Raw genomic sequence first — 16,966 nt, 5'->3', positions numbered from 1 at the left:
CCCTTGCTCACTTTACCACAGGATTCAAGCAAGCCGGGCTGAAGACGGCTGGAATGCCAGAAACCGGTCCTCGGAAGCTTGTTTCCGGTCCAGGAAAGGCATGGCTTGGCAGTTTGGGCTGGACTGTTCCCATGAGGCACAGGGTCAGACTGATTTGCATACAGCCATGTCTGAACTGGGGTGGCAGAGTGGGCTAAAGAATGGTGACAGATCAAACCCAGATCTTTTGACTGGGTGTGAGTGTTTGATTGGTTCAGATGCTCGGTCCATCACCACCCCCTTTTGTACCTATTTTAGTTATAGGGCATGTGCTCCCATTCAAAGTATAACTCAGGGTAGTTGTTATATCTTTACAAATGTGGATATTATATGTGTCCCTCCGCCCTATTCCACACCAGGGCACTCTTCTGAATCTCTCTTTTAAAGCCTGTGTTGGTTTCTTTTTGCATTGCAAAAATATTCTACTTGCATTCACAACCCTTAATTAGTGGAATGGTGCTCTCTTTACCCCTAAACTCGTATTCATCTCAAAGATATCTATCCACTCCCTACTGAAAGAATATTGTCAACCCATCTCTTCTGAGCATTAGTAGTAACTACTTACGTCACTTGCCCTTTTTTTACTCACCCATGTGTACAATTCTAGCCATCATCCTTTTACTGGCACAGCCTGTATTCTCTGATCCCTATAGAGTGGATCCACTATTCCTAATTAGGCACCAGTATTTGGGGACACATTCACACTCCCTGTGCTCCTCCAGCCCTGTGGTATCTACATTTTACTTCTTAACACCTCCTGGATTGTGCCCGGATCTGTACCCCACCTTCAGTTCATATCAGGTGAGCAGGGATCCAGGACTGTTCACCAACATACCTAGACTTCCAGGTACTAACATCTCTTCTGACAGAACCTCAGGACTAAAAGTTGCAAGTCTCTGTGGCCACCTGCGGTTGTTTGGGACATGGAGGGAGCTGAATATGATCTGCCCCAATTTTGCAACTGGACCTATCTATAGGGATACTCCAACCATTGGCATCTGTGTTTTGAAACTTTGAACATTTCACAGCACAGTGACTGCAGTGACACTTAGAACTTATCTAGAACTTTTCTGGACAACTAGAGATACAGACAATATTTTGAAACTGTCTTTATTGTCTGAGGCAACTTCGGGGGATTGCAGACACTACAACCATACTGATACTGAATTGGCAAGTCTTTGCATTTTCCAATTTGTGCTAAGTGAAAGTGGAAAGCTAAATATGGAAAAGTTAAAAATAATTTCCACGTGCAATATGAATAGGTAATTTTAACACTGTAGCTAATGTAAATAGCCCTATGTATGAATCTCTGGATGAGTAAGTAAAACAATTTGTACTGTGCACAATACTGAAAAAGCTGTCTCTCAGACAAAAAGGAAGTCCAGGATTTTTCTTTTGGTGAATCAAATGAGAAGTAGTTGGCTCATGATCAAATTGTTACCAAGCACATTATGGTATTATACTTAGGATAATGTTACATTGCATATTGTTCATAGGGATACTGTAAATTGTTGACATATCCGTGCGATTGTGAACGTTTGATTTGTCTTTGACATAATTCTCTGTTTTCTGTCTTGCAGGATTTTCAAACAAAAATTAGAAAGCAGCAGCTCACAAACCTGTTCTTTGAACGCCTTCCGTCTGAATTTTGTGACTTCACCATTAAGGAGCTTCTGATTAAAACAATACACAGTGACATGAAAGTCATTAACTTTTGAATATGGTGTTTTTCAGAAATTACCATCTTTTGCATGCTTTTCCCCCCGAATTTTGCCTTCTTTTGCTGAACCCATTTTTGTTGGCCATAGGACTCTACACACTTTACCCCTGCTAAATAGTCGTAAAGTGTCTAGGCTTTCCCTGTCAAGCATGTTAAAATTAGAATAAGCCGGATTAGTACATTACATTTAATTGTAAGTCCCTATTATATAAAGCTATAAGTTTGTAGGGGTTTGTAAATTAAATACAATGAGTGGGCATGCCCTCTCATTGTGCCACCCTCTAAAGTAGCACTGTAAAAAACGGTCTCTATGCCTGCCAATGCAGCCTACATGTCCACTTTTAATCTGCCATTTCAACCTGTCAAACCCCTCTTTTGACAGGTCTAAAGCTCTCTTTTTAAAATCTGTAAGTCACCCTAAAATAGACCTCACTGGCCAGGAAGGCAGGGTGCATTGTATTTAAAAATGAGGTCATGGCAAAAATAATGTTTTACATGCCCTGGCAGTGAAAACCCCCCGAAGTTGTTTTTCAATGTGCTAAGGCTGGCTCTCCAATAGGCTAACACTGGTTTATACTATTACACTGAATACGTGCTAAATTCATGTTGAGTACAGCTGGAAAAACTATTTAAGGATTTATTTTAATAGTAATTTAAAATCCAGTTTGCCTAAAACCAAAGGACCTTTGCTGCCAATGTCCAGCTGTCACCTGACTACTGATGGCTCCCCTGTGGTGAGATGTGTTTTCCTTAGACAGTAGACAAAGGGCCCTGGGTGTGGGAAGGGTGTTCACCTCCTTGAATAGGATGGCCTATAGGCCTGTTCCCAGCCTTTTCCTGCGGTTCAAAGCATGCCTACCATATAGCTGGCAAATGAAGCTCACAAATATGCCTGCCTGCCTTTTGTCTTTCTAGTCAGACTGGTTCTAAACCCCATGGGAGTCAGGAGCTGCCCAGAACTGGTTTAGAGGGTGGAATAAGGATTTCACTGCACCCTCAGGCTAGCACTCTGTATAAAAGAACATTCCCCTGAACACTCCTGGACCTGTGAAGAATCAGAAGAAGGACTGCCCTGCTGTTTGAATACTGAAGGAAGACTTTACCTATTTGCCTTTAACCCTGGAAGTGACTCCAAAGGTCAGTTGGGTGACCTCCTGTGTTGGCTACTGGGACACAATAGGCTCCCCGGGGCCTTTTCCATGTGACAGCCCAGCTAACCAGTTCCAACTGGACCTTGCTGGTTAGCTCTTGCAGAGTCAAACCTGACCCCCCCCAGTGGTGCCCTCCAGGCCCTAGCTGGAGCTGGTGTTAGAATGTTTTTCTCTTTTCCAAACAGCAAGAGCTGGGACTTAGAAACTCTCTGCCAACTTTTCATCTGAAGAACTGACTGCAGACCAGGATCACTCTAATGCTGAAGCTGTCGATATTGAATCACCAATCAGATACAGCGAGCTGGTTTGCCCCGCTGAAGGAGATTCGACTACCAGAAAAGTTTCTAGGTTCAAACAAAGGGGTCTTTACTGAGCCAGACGCCAATCTGTAGCCGACCAATGTCCAGGCCTTCTTGGGCATGGGCTACTAATTTTGGCCTCTCTGAGCTTTTCCTGCCTCGTTGACGGTGGCACCAGGACTCTGCTCCGCAGTACCCCGATGCCGTTGCACCCCACTGGCAGCTCGTCGACATCCACTTTTTCCTCCAGAAAACTCTTAATGTTAGAAGGTAAAATTTACACTGGGACAAACCTAGTCCCTCTATCCAGCTGGTGGTCCATTGCGGTTGGCCTTGAACTTTGACTTTGACCCAGTCTAGCGAGACCAGATACCCGCAAGTGGTGCTTAGCGCTTTTTAGCTCTATTTTTATGCCAAACTTTACAAACTCATATCTCCTGTTCTACTAATTGGATTTTTGTTGTTTTGTATCATTTTATTTATTAAACTATTCTCAATTGCCCTGAATTGGTTTGGGAGTTTTCTTGTGGTGTGTTTGAGTGCTGTATAAATACTCTATACTTTGCCTCTAAGATAAGCCTGACTGCTTTGTGCCACAGCTACCAGGCAGTTGAACACAGGTTTAGTTATTGACTTCAGCTGTTAACCCGGACAAGGAATGTGATTATTATTTGAGGTGGGTTCTCACTCCTCTCAAATAATGGCCCAATTGCTCACGGTGTTCTTCGTTTAATAGATTTGGCTGGTGGTAAGCACAGAGGAGTAACATTTGATGCCATTATTTCTCAGGTATACATAAATAAATATTAATATAACTGGCCACTACAGACCCCAGAGTAGCATCCTGATCAATAGCAACGGACACAAGGTAACTGTTCAATATAAAGCAACACTAATATAAAAAAAAATCAACTCTACATGTAAAGTAAATGTGCAAAAGGGGTAACACTATAGGGAACTAGACAAAAATATCAAAAAGAAAAAAAATCATGCTTCACATCAATCCCTTTCTACAATTACCCAAGACCTGCCTAGAAACCCCACTCTCATGGGTGTTGCAGATTTATGGAGTAGTGCAAGAATAGTAGTATGTGAGGGGACAACAATGCTTTTGGTAGTATGTGACTGGTACTCTGTGAGGATTGCTCTGGTAGTTTGTGACTATTATTCTGCCAGGAGTGAGAGAAGGATGTTGATATTTAGGGTCTTTTGAATTTCTATCACAAGAGCTTTAGCAGTTCCACTTGCCTTTCTGTTGAGCCCGTGGCTGAATAGATTCTGGTACTGATGGATAAGGTTTACTCCTGGAACTCTATAGTAATGGTTTCTAACTGGAGTCCTCTGCCTCTGCTTATGAACCTTGTCAGTCTGCTTTCCCAAATGACGCTGCCACAAGGAGGGGGTAGGCATGAATGACTCAGGCTGTGTATTTATTTCCTTTTGAGAAACCCTGGCCAGTGACAATTGGCAGTCCACCTCTCACACCCCTGCATGGATCAGTGAGCTCAACATCATTTCACAACTGATGGTATTTACTGCCATAACTAAGCACCAGTTACACCAGTGAACAATGTCTCAGCCCCCTCCACTGGACCTCAAAGTGGTCAGAGACACTCACCAGCCCCACAGACACCTCAGCTCCCATGTGCAGGCACACGTGCAGCAAAGTTCCATTCATGAGCAGGGTACATGTGCAGCCAGATGTTCAGCAAAGGTCCATTCATGAGCTCGGTACATGTGCAGCCAGATGTTCAGCAAAGGTCCATTCATGAGCTCGGTACATGTGCAGCCAGATGTTCAGCAAAGTTCCATTCATGAACAGGGTACATGTGCAGCAAAGTTCCCTTCACGAATAGAGTACATGCGCAGGCATATGTGCAGCTAACTTCCATTCATGAGGGGGTTACATGTGAAGGCACATGTGCAGCACAGTTCCATTCATGAGCAGAGTACATGCGCAGGCACATGTGCAGCCAAGTTCCATTCATGAGCAGAGTACATGCACAGGCACACGTGCAGAAAAGTTCCATCCATGAACAGAGTACATGCGCAGGCACACGTGCAGCAAAGTTCCATTCATGAGCATGGTACATGCGCAGGCACACGTGCAGCAAAAATCGATTCATCAGCTGGGTACATGTGCAGGCACATCTGCAGCAAAGTTCCATTCATGAGCAGGGTACATGCGCAGGCAGACGTGCAGCAAAGATCGATTCATGAGCTGGGTACATGTGCATTGCAGGAACCTTGAAAGGGGCAGCTGGTTCGCGACAAGATATGATCACTATATGGGACATTTGTTCAGCAGCACATACTCGTTAATGCATCGCAGAGTGTTAAAATATGTATCATATGCACCATCACAGCATAGAGCACAGCCACTATTGGCATCGTCCACTAAGATAGAGCAGAGCAGCTCTGAGTGATGCCTGGCAGCATTGAAACAAAGCAAAACACAGCCATTGTTGGGCAGGTGCAGGGGGTATACCACAGCATCTCTGCCATGTGTTTACACACCCACCCACCCAGCCCACTACATAAACCACTGTGCCCTTCTGCTTGACTGGCCTCGCTGCTGTTGGCAGATGTGGCATGAAACATTAGTGCTACTTTTCAGCTGCCATCCGCATTGCAACTGTATGAACTTACAGAGCCAGGTACTGGGGGAAGATGTACAGTAATAGATTGTCTTCAATCTGTTGCAAAGTAGATTCTTTCATAAGTAATCTTTTGTTGTAAGTCTTCTGGCATTTTTATTTTATTTTGTGATTTTATATGATTCCTGTGTTAAACCTGGCGTGCTATGAAAAAAGCACTTTCCCCAATTTGTGGTTCCGTATAAATGAATGGATAATTAAGTCCTAGATTTTGTCTGGCTTTTTAAATTTCAAAGTTAAACCCGTAACGCATGTCCCGTAAGAAATTATTATAAATTGGTCTGAAGAGAAGCCTTCAGTTTTCTAATACTACTCCTCAATTATTTTCTGAAGACAAGTGTCTCACACTTCTAGACAGAAGACTTTTTTCCGACATTTCCTGATTCAGTTTTTCTTCCACTTCCACTTTTCCATTTAATAGATCAATCTTGCAAAGGAGCCTGTAGCAGATATCAAAGTCAAGTACTTTTTTTTTTTGGGAAAAGAAATTTATTTGTAGTCATAAATAATAGTTGTCCAGCGGTTGTACAAATATGTGAATCCTCATTTGTTTAGTACGAGAAATAGGCTGAAAATGAAACTGGGAAAACAAAAATAATAATAATGCCAGAAATTGTAATTTTGTATTGACCTGATTTACTCTCTTTCAGGCATAGCAAAATATAAAAGATTATTTAGGAATACCACAGTCATTCATGACACTTTTAAAGTCTGGCTAAAGAAAACTTTAACTCCAGTATAACGCATGCACAGCAAAAAGGACTTTATGCAAATGTATGTGTAAATACCTATGCGAGGGATCTGACAATGGGTTCTAATTGGAGTTTATTTAGGGTGACAGAACAGTGCTTGAAAAATTATTGCCAGTGTAATATATATATATTTTTTTTAAACTGTTTATTGATGACTGCTTCATATATCTCAACAGGGCTACAGTTTCCACATCACTTATACAGTCTTTTCTGTTTTTCTCCCCCCCAACAATTAGAAACATCTGACTCAGTGCCCTCATAACATGTATTCTATACAAATCTCCCGCATCAGCTCGAACATCTCTATATACAAGTGGTACTTCTTTACTAGTGAATTCGAGCTGTGGATGCTCAATCAGTTCACAGCGTGTATACATCCATGACTTCATAAGTAAAGGCGTCGCCAGTCTCTATCCCTCCCCACCCCCCACCCCGTTTTGTACGTCTCCTGACAGCTCAGCACAGGCCATGGCATCTTCCCGGGCCTAGTGGTCTCGCAGAACTGACTTATGTAAATAAGTGTGATCATCATCCTCTTCTCTGGCCGTCCTGTGCGCACCCCGGGCCATTCTCCATTCATGAACCCACCACCCTTGCCCAGCCATATCTATAACGCAGTCCCCGTCTGGGAGGGCATCAAGTCCATGTCTTCCAGCTCCAACAGTATCTGTTCCCACTCCTGTGCTATTGGGTGTTTCCGTAGTCCTCGTTCCTCCTCCCTCTTGAGTATTGTACCTTCAGCCCTACCCCACTTCAGTACTTCGGACCACCAGGCCTCTACAGTCGGGGGTCGTGCAGATTTCCACCTCATAGTCAGTGTCCTGACCACCAGTAGTAATGCTAAGTCCATGAACTTCAGTGGGGCCCTACGACCTTTAGGTCTTTTCCTGTGTCCCAGCAAGCACGGCAGCGCCCCTTCTGGTATCTGCATGCCCGTGGCAGTGTACAGGATGTGTCGTACCTGACCCCAATAGCCTTCTATGCGCGGGCAGGACCATAACATGTGGAGAAGGCCAGCCTCCTCCGCTTGACGCCGGGGACAGCAATGGGAAGAGGCAGGAAACATCCTGTGCAGCCTTTGTGGGGTAAGGTATGCCCGATGTAGTAACATGGCTTGGATAAATTTAAACTTCACATTTCTGGACACTCTTCTAGGGTGTTCCGTGACTACCTTCCATGCCCCATCTGTCATGTCCTCCCCTGTATCTAACATCCAGGTGTTCCTGAGGGGAGTAAGGGACATAACAGCGTGTTCCCTAATGCCATGGTATAACCACCTCACAAGGCGACCCCCAGTTCCCATGTAATATAGGAGGTGCACTAGCTCATGTTGCTCCGGTCTGCTACGCTGTGGGGCCCATGTAGTACGTATGTAGTGTGTGACCATGGCGTGTAGGAGGTATAGTCGTGGAGGGGCTCCCATGGTCTGCACAAAGGAGGCGTGGTCTAATAACGCGTCATCTCCAAACAAGTCGCCCACTCTGTCTACCCCCGCATCCATCCAAGGCCGTAATCTACAGTGCGTCAGCCGCCCTTGTGGTGTTGGGATTCCCAATAGGGGGATGTTGTCGGCGTACGATGGGGCCGACGACGTGTACGTCAAAGCTTTCCACCAACATATCAGGGCAGTATGCAGAAGAGGGTGGCAGTCTCTGGGCACTTTGGCCCCGGGAAGTAGTAAGGAGTGCAATTCGCCACGCGCCAGCAGCTCACCGGTAAAGCCGATTTCGTGCAAATGTCTACCCGCCACCCATCTTGATAGCCATTGTAATTGACTCGCGTAATAATAACCGCGAAAGTCTGGCTCACCCAGGCCTCCACGCCTGGTTCCCAGTTGAAGTTTTTTTAGGCTTATTCTCCGCCTGCCAATACCCCAGACTAGGGTGGTCAAGAGTGTATTCAAGGTATTAAAAATGGTCTGTGGGAGTAGAACCGGTAGATTAACAAAATAATAAAGCAATCGGGGAAGCATGACCATTTTAGATATAGCAATCCTACCCATGACAGACAGCGGCAGAGATGTCCAGAACTGCACACTACTCCGAAGGCCAGCAATGGCTCGCCTAATGTTGCCATCGATCTGGTCCTCCGGCCGTCTGTAGACCCGTATGCCTAAATATTTAAATGTGTCCTGCGCTATCGGGATTTGGGAAGTACCAAATAGTAAGTGGGTCGGCCGTTGTCCCTCCTGGAAGTAGAACCCCACCGATTTCGCCGGGTTGATTGTCAGTCCCAACACTTCTGCGAACCGGGTAAAAATGGTCGCTAAGTCCGAATGATCCTCCTCCAGATCCCGGAAATACAGAAGGATGTCGTCGGTGTAAATTGATAACAAATTGGGTGTGCCACCGACGAATATTCCCCGTTCGGCCATTCTAGTCTGGAGGGCGATCGCCAGAGGTTCGAGGGTCAAGACAAACAACAGAGCGACACAGCCGGCCCTAGGTAGAGTCGGCGGCGTCGCTGCCATGAGGGAATGGAGTCTTCTCGTGATCTGGGACGTACTCCTTCCCGGCAGGAATCCGCACTGATCCGAATGAATCAAGGTCGGAAGGTGGGACTGTATCCGCAGAGCTAAGGCTTTACTGAGTATTTTATACTCCGTAGAGAGCATTGAGAGGGGTCTCTAATTAGTGAGGTCAAGGGCGTCCCGGCTTGGGGATTGAGATAACTGAGGCCTGCATTGTCGTTCCAGGCAGGTGACCAAGTTCATATGATTCTTTATAGATGTTCTCCAAGACAGGGACCAGGGTCTCAGAATACGTCAGATAAAACTCTACCGGCAGACCGTTCTGTCCGGGGGTCTTACCCCGGTTAAGGGATCGGATGGCTATTTTTATTTCTTGCTGCGTGATGGGACCTTCTATCCCCGTCTGCTCCGCTCGGGACAAAACTGGGAAAGGCAAGTCTCTCAGAAAATCCATCATCGCTGCACGGTCCTCCCTGGGGGGGGGAAGCATAGAGCGTGCTAAGGTGATCTCTAAAAGCGTGTTTAATGGCCAATTGTGTTGTTATCAGCTCACCCGCACTGTCCCTGATCCGTGTAATCATTGGTATCTCGGGGCTGTCACATACCAACCGGGCCAGTAAAGCCCCCGACCTGTCTGAGTCGGCCTGTTGCCATCTCAGGTAGTCTTTGTAATCAATAACTCGCAAAGTTTCCAAGAGTTCGGCGTGCTCGATATTACACAGTCGTAACTCTCCAGCGCGATCTGGGTTCTCACCTATCGCCGATTCTAGCGCCCGTAGGCGAGTCTCTACATCACACAGCTTCCTGTGGATCTCCTGCCGGGCACCTACCGCCTGGCCAATGACCGCCCCCTTGCCACAGCCTTCATGGCGTCCCACACGATCAAGTTAGAGGTCGCTGAGTCCCAGTTGTCCCGAAAGTAATTGTCAAGGGTGTCCGACAGGGAAGTACGGAAAGGGGCATCCTCCAGCATTGCCGGATTAATTCTCAAGGTGGGCACCGGAGATGGCATCCTCCCCCAGTGTAAGTCGAGTGTCAAAGGCCTATGGTCAGAGAAGGTCTTGGCCAGATAATCAGGGGACGTGCATTTAGACACCAAGGACTTAGTACACAAGAATCTGTCCAATCGGGTATGCAAGTCATGTACCGGGGAGTAGTAGGAGTATTCCCTATGTGTCGGGTAGAGTGTGCGCCATGTATCTGTCAGACCCCATCCCTGCATCCATGTCCTAAATGAGTCTGCTATCCTTTGGACACCTGTCGCCTGGAGGGGGGGGGGGTGCGATCTATCAAGGGCTACGTCCAGGACCATGTTCCAGTCTCCCCCTAGAATCCAAGGGATATCCCCCCAGTCAGCCAATGCTCGCCCCACCCTCGCAAGGAATGTGTCATGATCAAAGTTCGGGGCATATACGCTACCCAGAACTACTAGTGAGCCGTCCAATTCACCTTTTACTAGGATATTCCTACCCTGGTCGTCTACCCTCCTATCTAGTTCAACAAAAGGGGTACCGTACCTCACCCAAATGGTAGCCCCCCTGGAGAAGGCGGAATATGTCGTAGAGAACACAGTCCCCCTCCACTTTTTTTGCAGTGTGAGTGTCTGTGTGCGTTAGGTGTGATTCCTGGTGGAATACGATGTGGGCGCGCTGTCGGAGCAAGTATGCATGCACTCTATGTCGCTTTTGTATGGCACCAAGTCCCCGCACGTTCCAGGAGGTCAGCCTATACTTCCCTACATTATCTGCCATAGTCAATGATACATGTCGTACAAGACTGTGCCCGTTGCCAGAGTACAAATTCTAACAGTTATAAGCCAGGAGACGTACTTCAACCCACCCCAAACTCGAAGTCTTGCGGCGCAGCTAAAGAACATTGCTGTGCCGAAGCATGAAATGTAAAACATAACAAACCAAACAATGGTGCATTCGCCATTGGGGGGTGGCATAGCTTGTACCATGTCCTTCAAGTTTAACAGTGTTACGCTGTCGGCTCAACAGCGCCGCCGGGGAAGTCTGTACATGGGTTATATGCCTCTTAACAACCACTCTGGGGGAGTAGGGGGTAAAGGGGGGGCTGTCAAGGGGGGAGGATCAAGGGGGGAGAGAGGAGGGAAAGGGAAGAGAGAAAGAAGTGGGGGGTTCTCTTGCTCGCGCATCCCGCACCTTCCACACATACTCGAGGGTCTCAGTTCGAAAAGGCCAGGGAAAGCCAAACAATGAAGTCCAGTCATTAAGAGCCAAGCCCACAATGTCTAAGCTTGTAGTCCCCCTCCCAGTATCGTAGGAGGTAGCGCTTCCCAAAGCAAATAATGCCCGCATCCCCCACCCCGCATCCCCACCCCCCACCAAACATCATCAAAAGGATATTAGTAAGAGGCAAAGGTCTTTTAGGGCATTCCGGGATGGGCCCTCACTCCAGACCGTTGTCCAGGAGTTCGTCCGCCGCTCTCGGCGTCACCGTTGGGAACAATATCACGCTATGTTCCGAGTCAGAGTGTGGTGTGCTGTCTTCCGTATCCGTGTTAATTAGCACCTGTTCGTTGCGGAAAGAGCCCACCATGTTGACCTCTGTCATCTGATCTTCCCTGTGTTGTGCGATAGAGGGCTTGCGTCGTCTGGGTTGCATCGACGTTGCAGGCGAAACTCTCCCTCCGCGATCCGAGCCACTCCCGGACCTGCCAGACGCCCCCTCTTGAGTCGCCTCAACGCCCATCACCTCCAGCCATTCCTCTGCGTCAGTGGGACTCTCGAAGAAGTGGGTCTTGTTGTCGTGGATGACCTTGAGGCGGGCCCGGAATAACAGGGCGTACCGGAGGTTAGCCTTCTGGAGCTTTTTCTTGACCGCAAAGTATGACGACCGTTGTCGTTGCACTTGATTTGTGTAGTCCGGGTACAGTGAAATTCGTTGGTTCTCATATTCAATGAGCGATTTCTCCCGGGCTTTCTGCAGAAGCATGTCTCTAACCCGGTAGTTCAGGATCTTGACTATCAACGGTCGCGGTGGCTGACCTGCTCTAGGCCTCCCCGTGGGGATCCGGTGTGCCCGCTCCATGCAAAAGAACGGCAACAGTCCCTCCGGTGCGACATGATCGCGGAACCACTGCTCCATGAACTCCGTTGCGCGGGACCCCTCACTGCATTCCGGAAGCCCAATGACGCGGATGTTGTTGCGTCGATTACGCCCTTCGGCATCCTCCACCCGGTCCATGAGGGTCGTCACTTGCTCCTACAGTTGCTTGATAGAGGTAGTGTGCTCTGCCACCGTCGGGGACAGCTCCGCCAATGTTATCCCCTGGTCCTTCACCCTGTCAGCCAGCTTACCGTGGTCAGCCTTTAATAGAGAGAGATTCGTGGTGAGGACGCCCAGCTGGGTTTCCATAGCCAGGCGAGAGTCTCTGATCTCTTGGAGGATCAAGTCCAGTTTGTCAGACTGCTGATCCCCACCGGAGGCGTGGTCAAGGAGGGGTAGTGCGGAGCCGTCCTGCACAGCCCCCGGGCCGGGCCCGTGTTCGTCGGGCCATCCTTTCCATCCAGTGCCCGAGCTCCCTTTCGGACCATGGTTGCCTCAGTCCGGCTCGGCCAGCCACCGGGCACGATCGTCTGCGCAGGGGACACTCCTGGCAATTCCCTGTCCACTCTAGGCGTCCCCCTCTTACCGGATCGCTTGGCGGTCTGATCACCCCTCTCCTTCTCCCACGCTCCGCGGCACCGCACTCCTCGGGCCCCCACAAAGCCGCATCAAAGTCAAGTACTTAAGTAGACAACTTTAGACAATGACTAGGCGACTGGGTGTAATGATTAGGTAGAATGGAAAATGCCTGCATTGTTCTTTGATTACAATCTCCTGTCAGAGTGATGTTTTTCACTTCCACTTAAAGGAGGATGTAGCTTTTAAAGTCCTGATTCATATGTAGTCGTGTATCACTACCTAAGAATGACTTGACCTAGGCTTTATTCATCAGACATTCCACTGTAAGGAATTTTCCCATGATGCAATTCAGTGGCATTGGTTAGTGTCCCTTGTCCTTGCAGTGCATGATGGTGGATTTGTCTTCTTAGGGTGTAGTGAATTACTATCCTTAGACTGCAGTGCAGCGATGATTATGGATACTGTGGTGGTTGAGTACCTATGGGATATATTGTGTTTGGCTCATGACACTAACATGCAGGGGAGGTTTTGTTATAGTGCCACACCATGTGTTAGCATACATTGGGCACATTATAGAGACCCTGCGATGCAGTGAGACATATATAGCTTCCTGTCAATCGGAAGCAGTAGGGTGTTGTGGTGTTTTGTGGACCCAACATGCAGTAAAGTGGACTAGTGTCTCTGAAATGGAGTGCAATGTGATGTGCGTCTTCCTACAATTTAATATATTGTGGTGGCTTGCTATTGCTATGATGCAATGCAGTGCAGCGGTAGTATATCTATGGGGCAGTGCAGCGTGCAGGTTTGTACCCCTAGGAAGCAGTGTGATAGTGTCTCTAGGATGGAGTGGAGTGTGGTGGCTTCATCTCTTTATGGTGCCGTGCAGTGTAGGCTACTGTCTCTAGTTTGGTCGGAGGGTTTTTTTTTTTTGCTGTAGCATCCAACTTGAGCGTAGAGGGTTATTCGAAGGGGAAGACTTGGAGGATTAGTGTTGCTATGTTGTAGTACAGAGTGGTGCATTAATGTAGCCAGATGAAGTACTGTGTAATAGGATAGATTTCTCAGGAATGCAGTGCAGCGTGGTGGGATCATGACTTTTAGTTGTGGTATAGGGCACTGAATGCTCCTTGGATGCAGTGCAGTGGGTCGCACACACTAGTCTGCTGTGCAGTAGAGTGAATTAATGACTTTAGACTGCACCGTACTGTGGTAGATTAGGATCCATGGAATGCATTTCTGTGTGGAAGATTAGTGTGCAGCATGCTATGTAATTGACATAATGATGTTGGCTCCAGACAATTGAGCCCTGCCCACAGAAGCATCGCAAACAAGTGTTGGACAGTGCCAAGGGATGTAGCTTATTATATTTGAATGCTTTTTGTCTTAAGCATGAAGATGTGTTTTAGGGAAAGTGGGGGTGAGGCAGATGGTTCTTATCGGAAGCTAGTACATTGAAGTGGTAATGTTATGGGAGATGGTTCAACAGAGACACATTTTTGACAAAATTGAAATGAGTGGCATTGGGAGTCATTCATCTAGGCAACAGAGTTTAGAACAACTCGCTGTCCCTGAAGAAGAAATTGAGAGGATGCCAAATAGAGGGAGTTAGCGTGATTGAGACGTGAGCCTATGATGGCTTACATGCCTCACCATCTTCCGTCAAGATTGAAATACGGGATCACTTTTGTGATGCATCTTAGATGAAAAAATCAACTAGATCCACTGCTGAGATTTGGGGTGGACACCTTGAATCCAAATCAAATTTTCTTTGTAGTGCAGTGACAAGGACTCATTAGAGAAGGTCAGAAGTAATAAATGGAAAAAAGCCTGTGATTCACTACATGAATTTTTTAACATCATCCACTCCCGGACCAGAGTTTTGCAAGATGGACATGAAAGAGATAATGACCTTGAGATAATCAGGTCAGTTAACAAACTGAATGTTGTCCGCCAATCTATAGAAACAAGAAAAGGAAAAAGTGTGTCAATTTGGAAATGGCGTAACAAAAAGGGAACAGATTTGGCCCAAAGGAGTTGAGAGAGCGCCATGTAATCTCGAAATTTGTAGGGGTGCATAGTCCCAAGTAGTCAGAACCCGCATATTTAGAGGACCTACTAATCTAGTATAGATAAGTAACATTAGGCTGAGAAACAGCATGAAATATGTGTTTATTAATCAGAGACTAATGGGCTTAATCGAGATGTAGTGTTGCCTAATGTAGAAATGTAACCGCATGAGAAATGTCGTATTGCTAATGAAATGCTTTGAAATATGTGTTTAATACTGAAAGAATTAATACAGGCTTTTTAAAATGGAAGCTAGTGCTCACATTGAAAGTAAAATTAACGTGTAATAATAGTGGAATGCAATGTTGTGCTGTGTTAGGAGTGCATTTAAAAGTGCAGAGGCCTGAGACCTGCTGAAGCCGTAGAGGCCTAACTATATTTTCTTTTGTTAGCCTTAGTCGAGAAGAGGTGATTTTCTCGTTGGGGAAAGCTGTCCTCAGTAAGAGATGAAATTGTAGCTTCGAATGATTGCAGAAATGTTCCCATGTAATTCAGCTTGCAGGTGCAAGGCCACAAGGCTCGTTAGGTAGAAGAGTACATTGTTTAGGAGTTAGGATAGTAGGCGTGGATGGAGGAAAAGCTGCCAAGGAATTTGGGAGTGTAACATTTAGCTAGAAGGTGCCTGAGACCCAAGGACACACCAACGGACGCTGGATGGAAAGATGCCATGTTGGAAAACTCAGAAGATCTTCACCTGCCAGAGGGGTGTACCTCTGGGCGTATCAACTGATTTTTGGATTTTATATTAGGGACAGCACCCGAGGGTGAAGAGCAGATTCAGAGAGGGGGTTGACAGAGCAGGATGTAGTAAGCTGTAGAGTGAGTGTCTTGGGAACTTAGGTAGAGAGAGGTGTAGAAGGAGCATCTTAGAATGAGCTCAATGGTAGATTATCTGCTTAGCCAAAAGTGACGGTACTTCTTTGGCAGTTTTTACTGCTGACACCTTACTCTTGTCTGAGGGGAATGTTAGGTAGGGATGCCACTTTAGGGTAGAGTAGGGACAGACTAACCATTTCCTTTCCTTTCTGTAAATGCAGTCCCGACTTCAAGCTGGGACTGTTCTCGGTTGCTTGATGTTATTCGAGTTAACTTTGCTGTTTATCCTGAGTCGTTTAAGGATCTTGCATAGAATTATGTTTGTATTAGTTAGTGCCTGTTTATTTTCTTAACCTTTTATTGAGATGTTTGTATGTTCAACTATTTTTGGCCTTGTAATAAATCTTTAAAATGTTCAGTGGTAGTCAGTGGTCCTTTGAGTTCATCTGGATTTATTTGGAAGTGGTCTAACGTTTTTAATGCAAGATCTTTCTTTATACTTCTAGAACAGGGAAAAAGTTCAGTCGACCGGGTTTGGGATTCGAGAGATGGGTAAGAAGATCTAGATTAAAATCCCAGCTTCCTCGGTTGGTAGCCAGAGGATGATTCCCTTTCTAGAGTAGTGAAAGATCTGATCTAGATTAGGATACGAAGTTCCCAAGGCCCACAGAAATTAGAGGATGATGGCACAGTGGATTGTCGGTGGAAGATGGTGCCCCATGGAAACTGACGGAGAGTGACTGTGCGGCGGAAAGCAGCAGCTCCTGGAAGAGTGAGTATGAATAGGGTTGTATGTTGTTAGATTGCGGTGTTTAAATGTTGTGTTGTGTTGAAATGTCTTGCGGAGTTCGAATGCCTGTTGTATGAAAGGAGATCAGGCTGTGAGCGCGCGCAGCCCGGGAAAATCTTGAGCTCAAGGAGTAGCTTAAGTGGTTCAGGTGTACCACACACCTAGAGTAATTGTCGACCATTGTTAAGAGGATCGTAAGGTACCATTGATCGCCCGCTGGACTGAGATAGGGGGAACGAATGTGTGAGTGCATGAGTAACTGACGCAGGTCGTAAGTTGCTGTGTGGTTGTAACCTATCAGTTGAGGTGATTGTTCGGTCGTTTCGTGGACAGACAGTTGCCAGTTCGCTGACAATTACGCGACTGTGGATGTACAGTCAGACTGTGGACGTACAGTCAGCGAAGTGGTTGCTTGGTCGGAAGTGATCATTTTCAGTGTATGTTTGAGACGTGTGTGTGAGTGAGAAACGAATTGCAAAGGAAGGGAACTGCTGCACCACGGAGGCGAGTGACGTCAGAGAGTGCCGCGCTGGGATAGGGCGGTTGGTGTGAAG

General features: G+C 46.8%; 1 protein-coding gene across 8 annotated transcripts in view; it reads left to right on the top strand.

Annotated features, from left to right (window-relative positions):
* TMEM40 (transmembrane protein 40) overlaps positions 1 to 3,716 on the top strand; it is a 185,187-nt gene extending 181,471 nt beyond the window's left edge. For 5 of the 8 annotated variants that reach the window (XM_078661605.1, XM_078661603.1, XM_078661600.1 and 2 more), the window contains one exon: positions 1,620 to 3,716. In XM_078661605.1, coding sequence (XP_078517731.1) covers positions 1,620 to 1,639 — 20 coding nt within the window. In that variant the 3' untranslated portion in view covers positions 1,640 to 3,716. The remainder of the gene's footprint in view (positions 1 to 1,619) is intronic. The other 3 variants (XM_078661604.1, XM_078661599.1, XM_078661598.1) reach the window with 2 other exon arrangements.
* Positions 3,717 to 16,966: the final 13,250 nt, after the last annotated feature.

The sequence above is a fragment of the Lissotriton helveticus genome, chromosome 9, assembly GCF_964261635.1.
Source record: "Lissotriton helveticus chromosome 9, aLisHel1.1, whole genome shotgun sequence".
NCBI lineage: Eukaryota > Metazoa > Chordata > Amphibia > Caudata > Salamandridae > Lissotriton > Lissotriton helveticus.
Note: the sequence above shows the minus strand (reverse complement) of the source record. Positions and strands in the feature narration are given on the sequence as shown.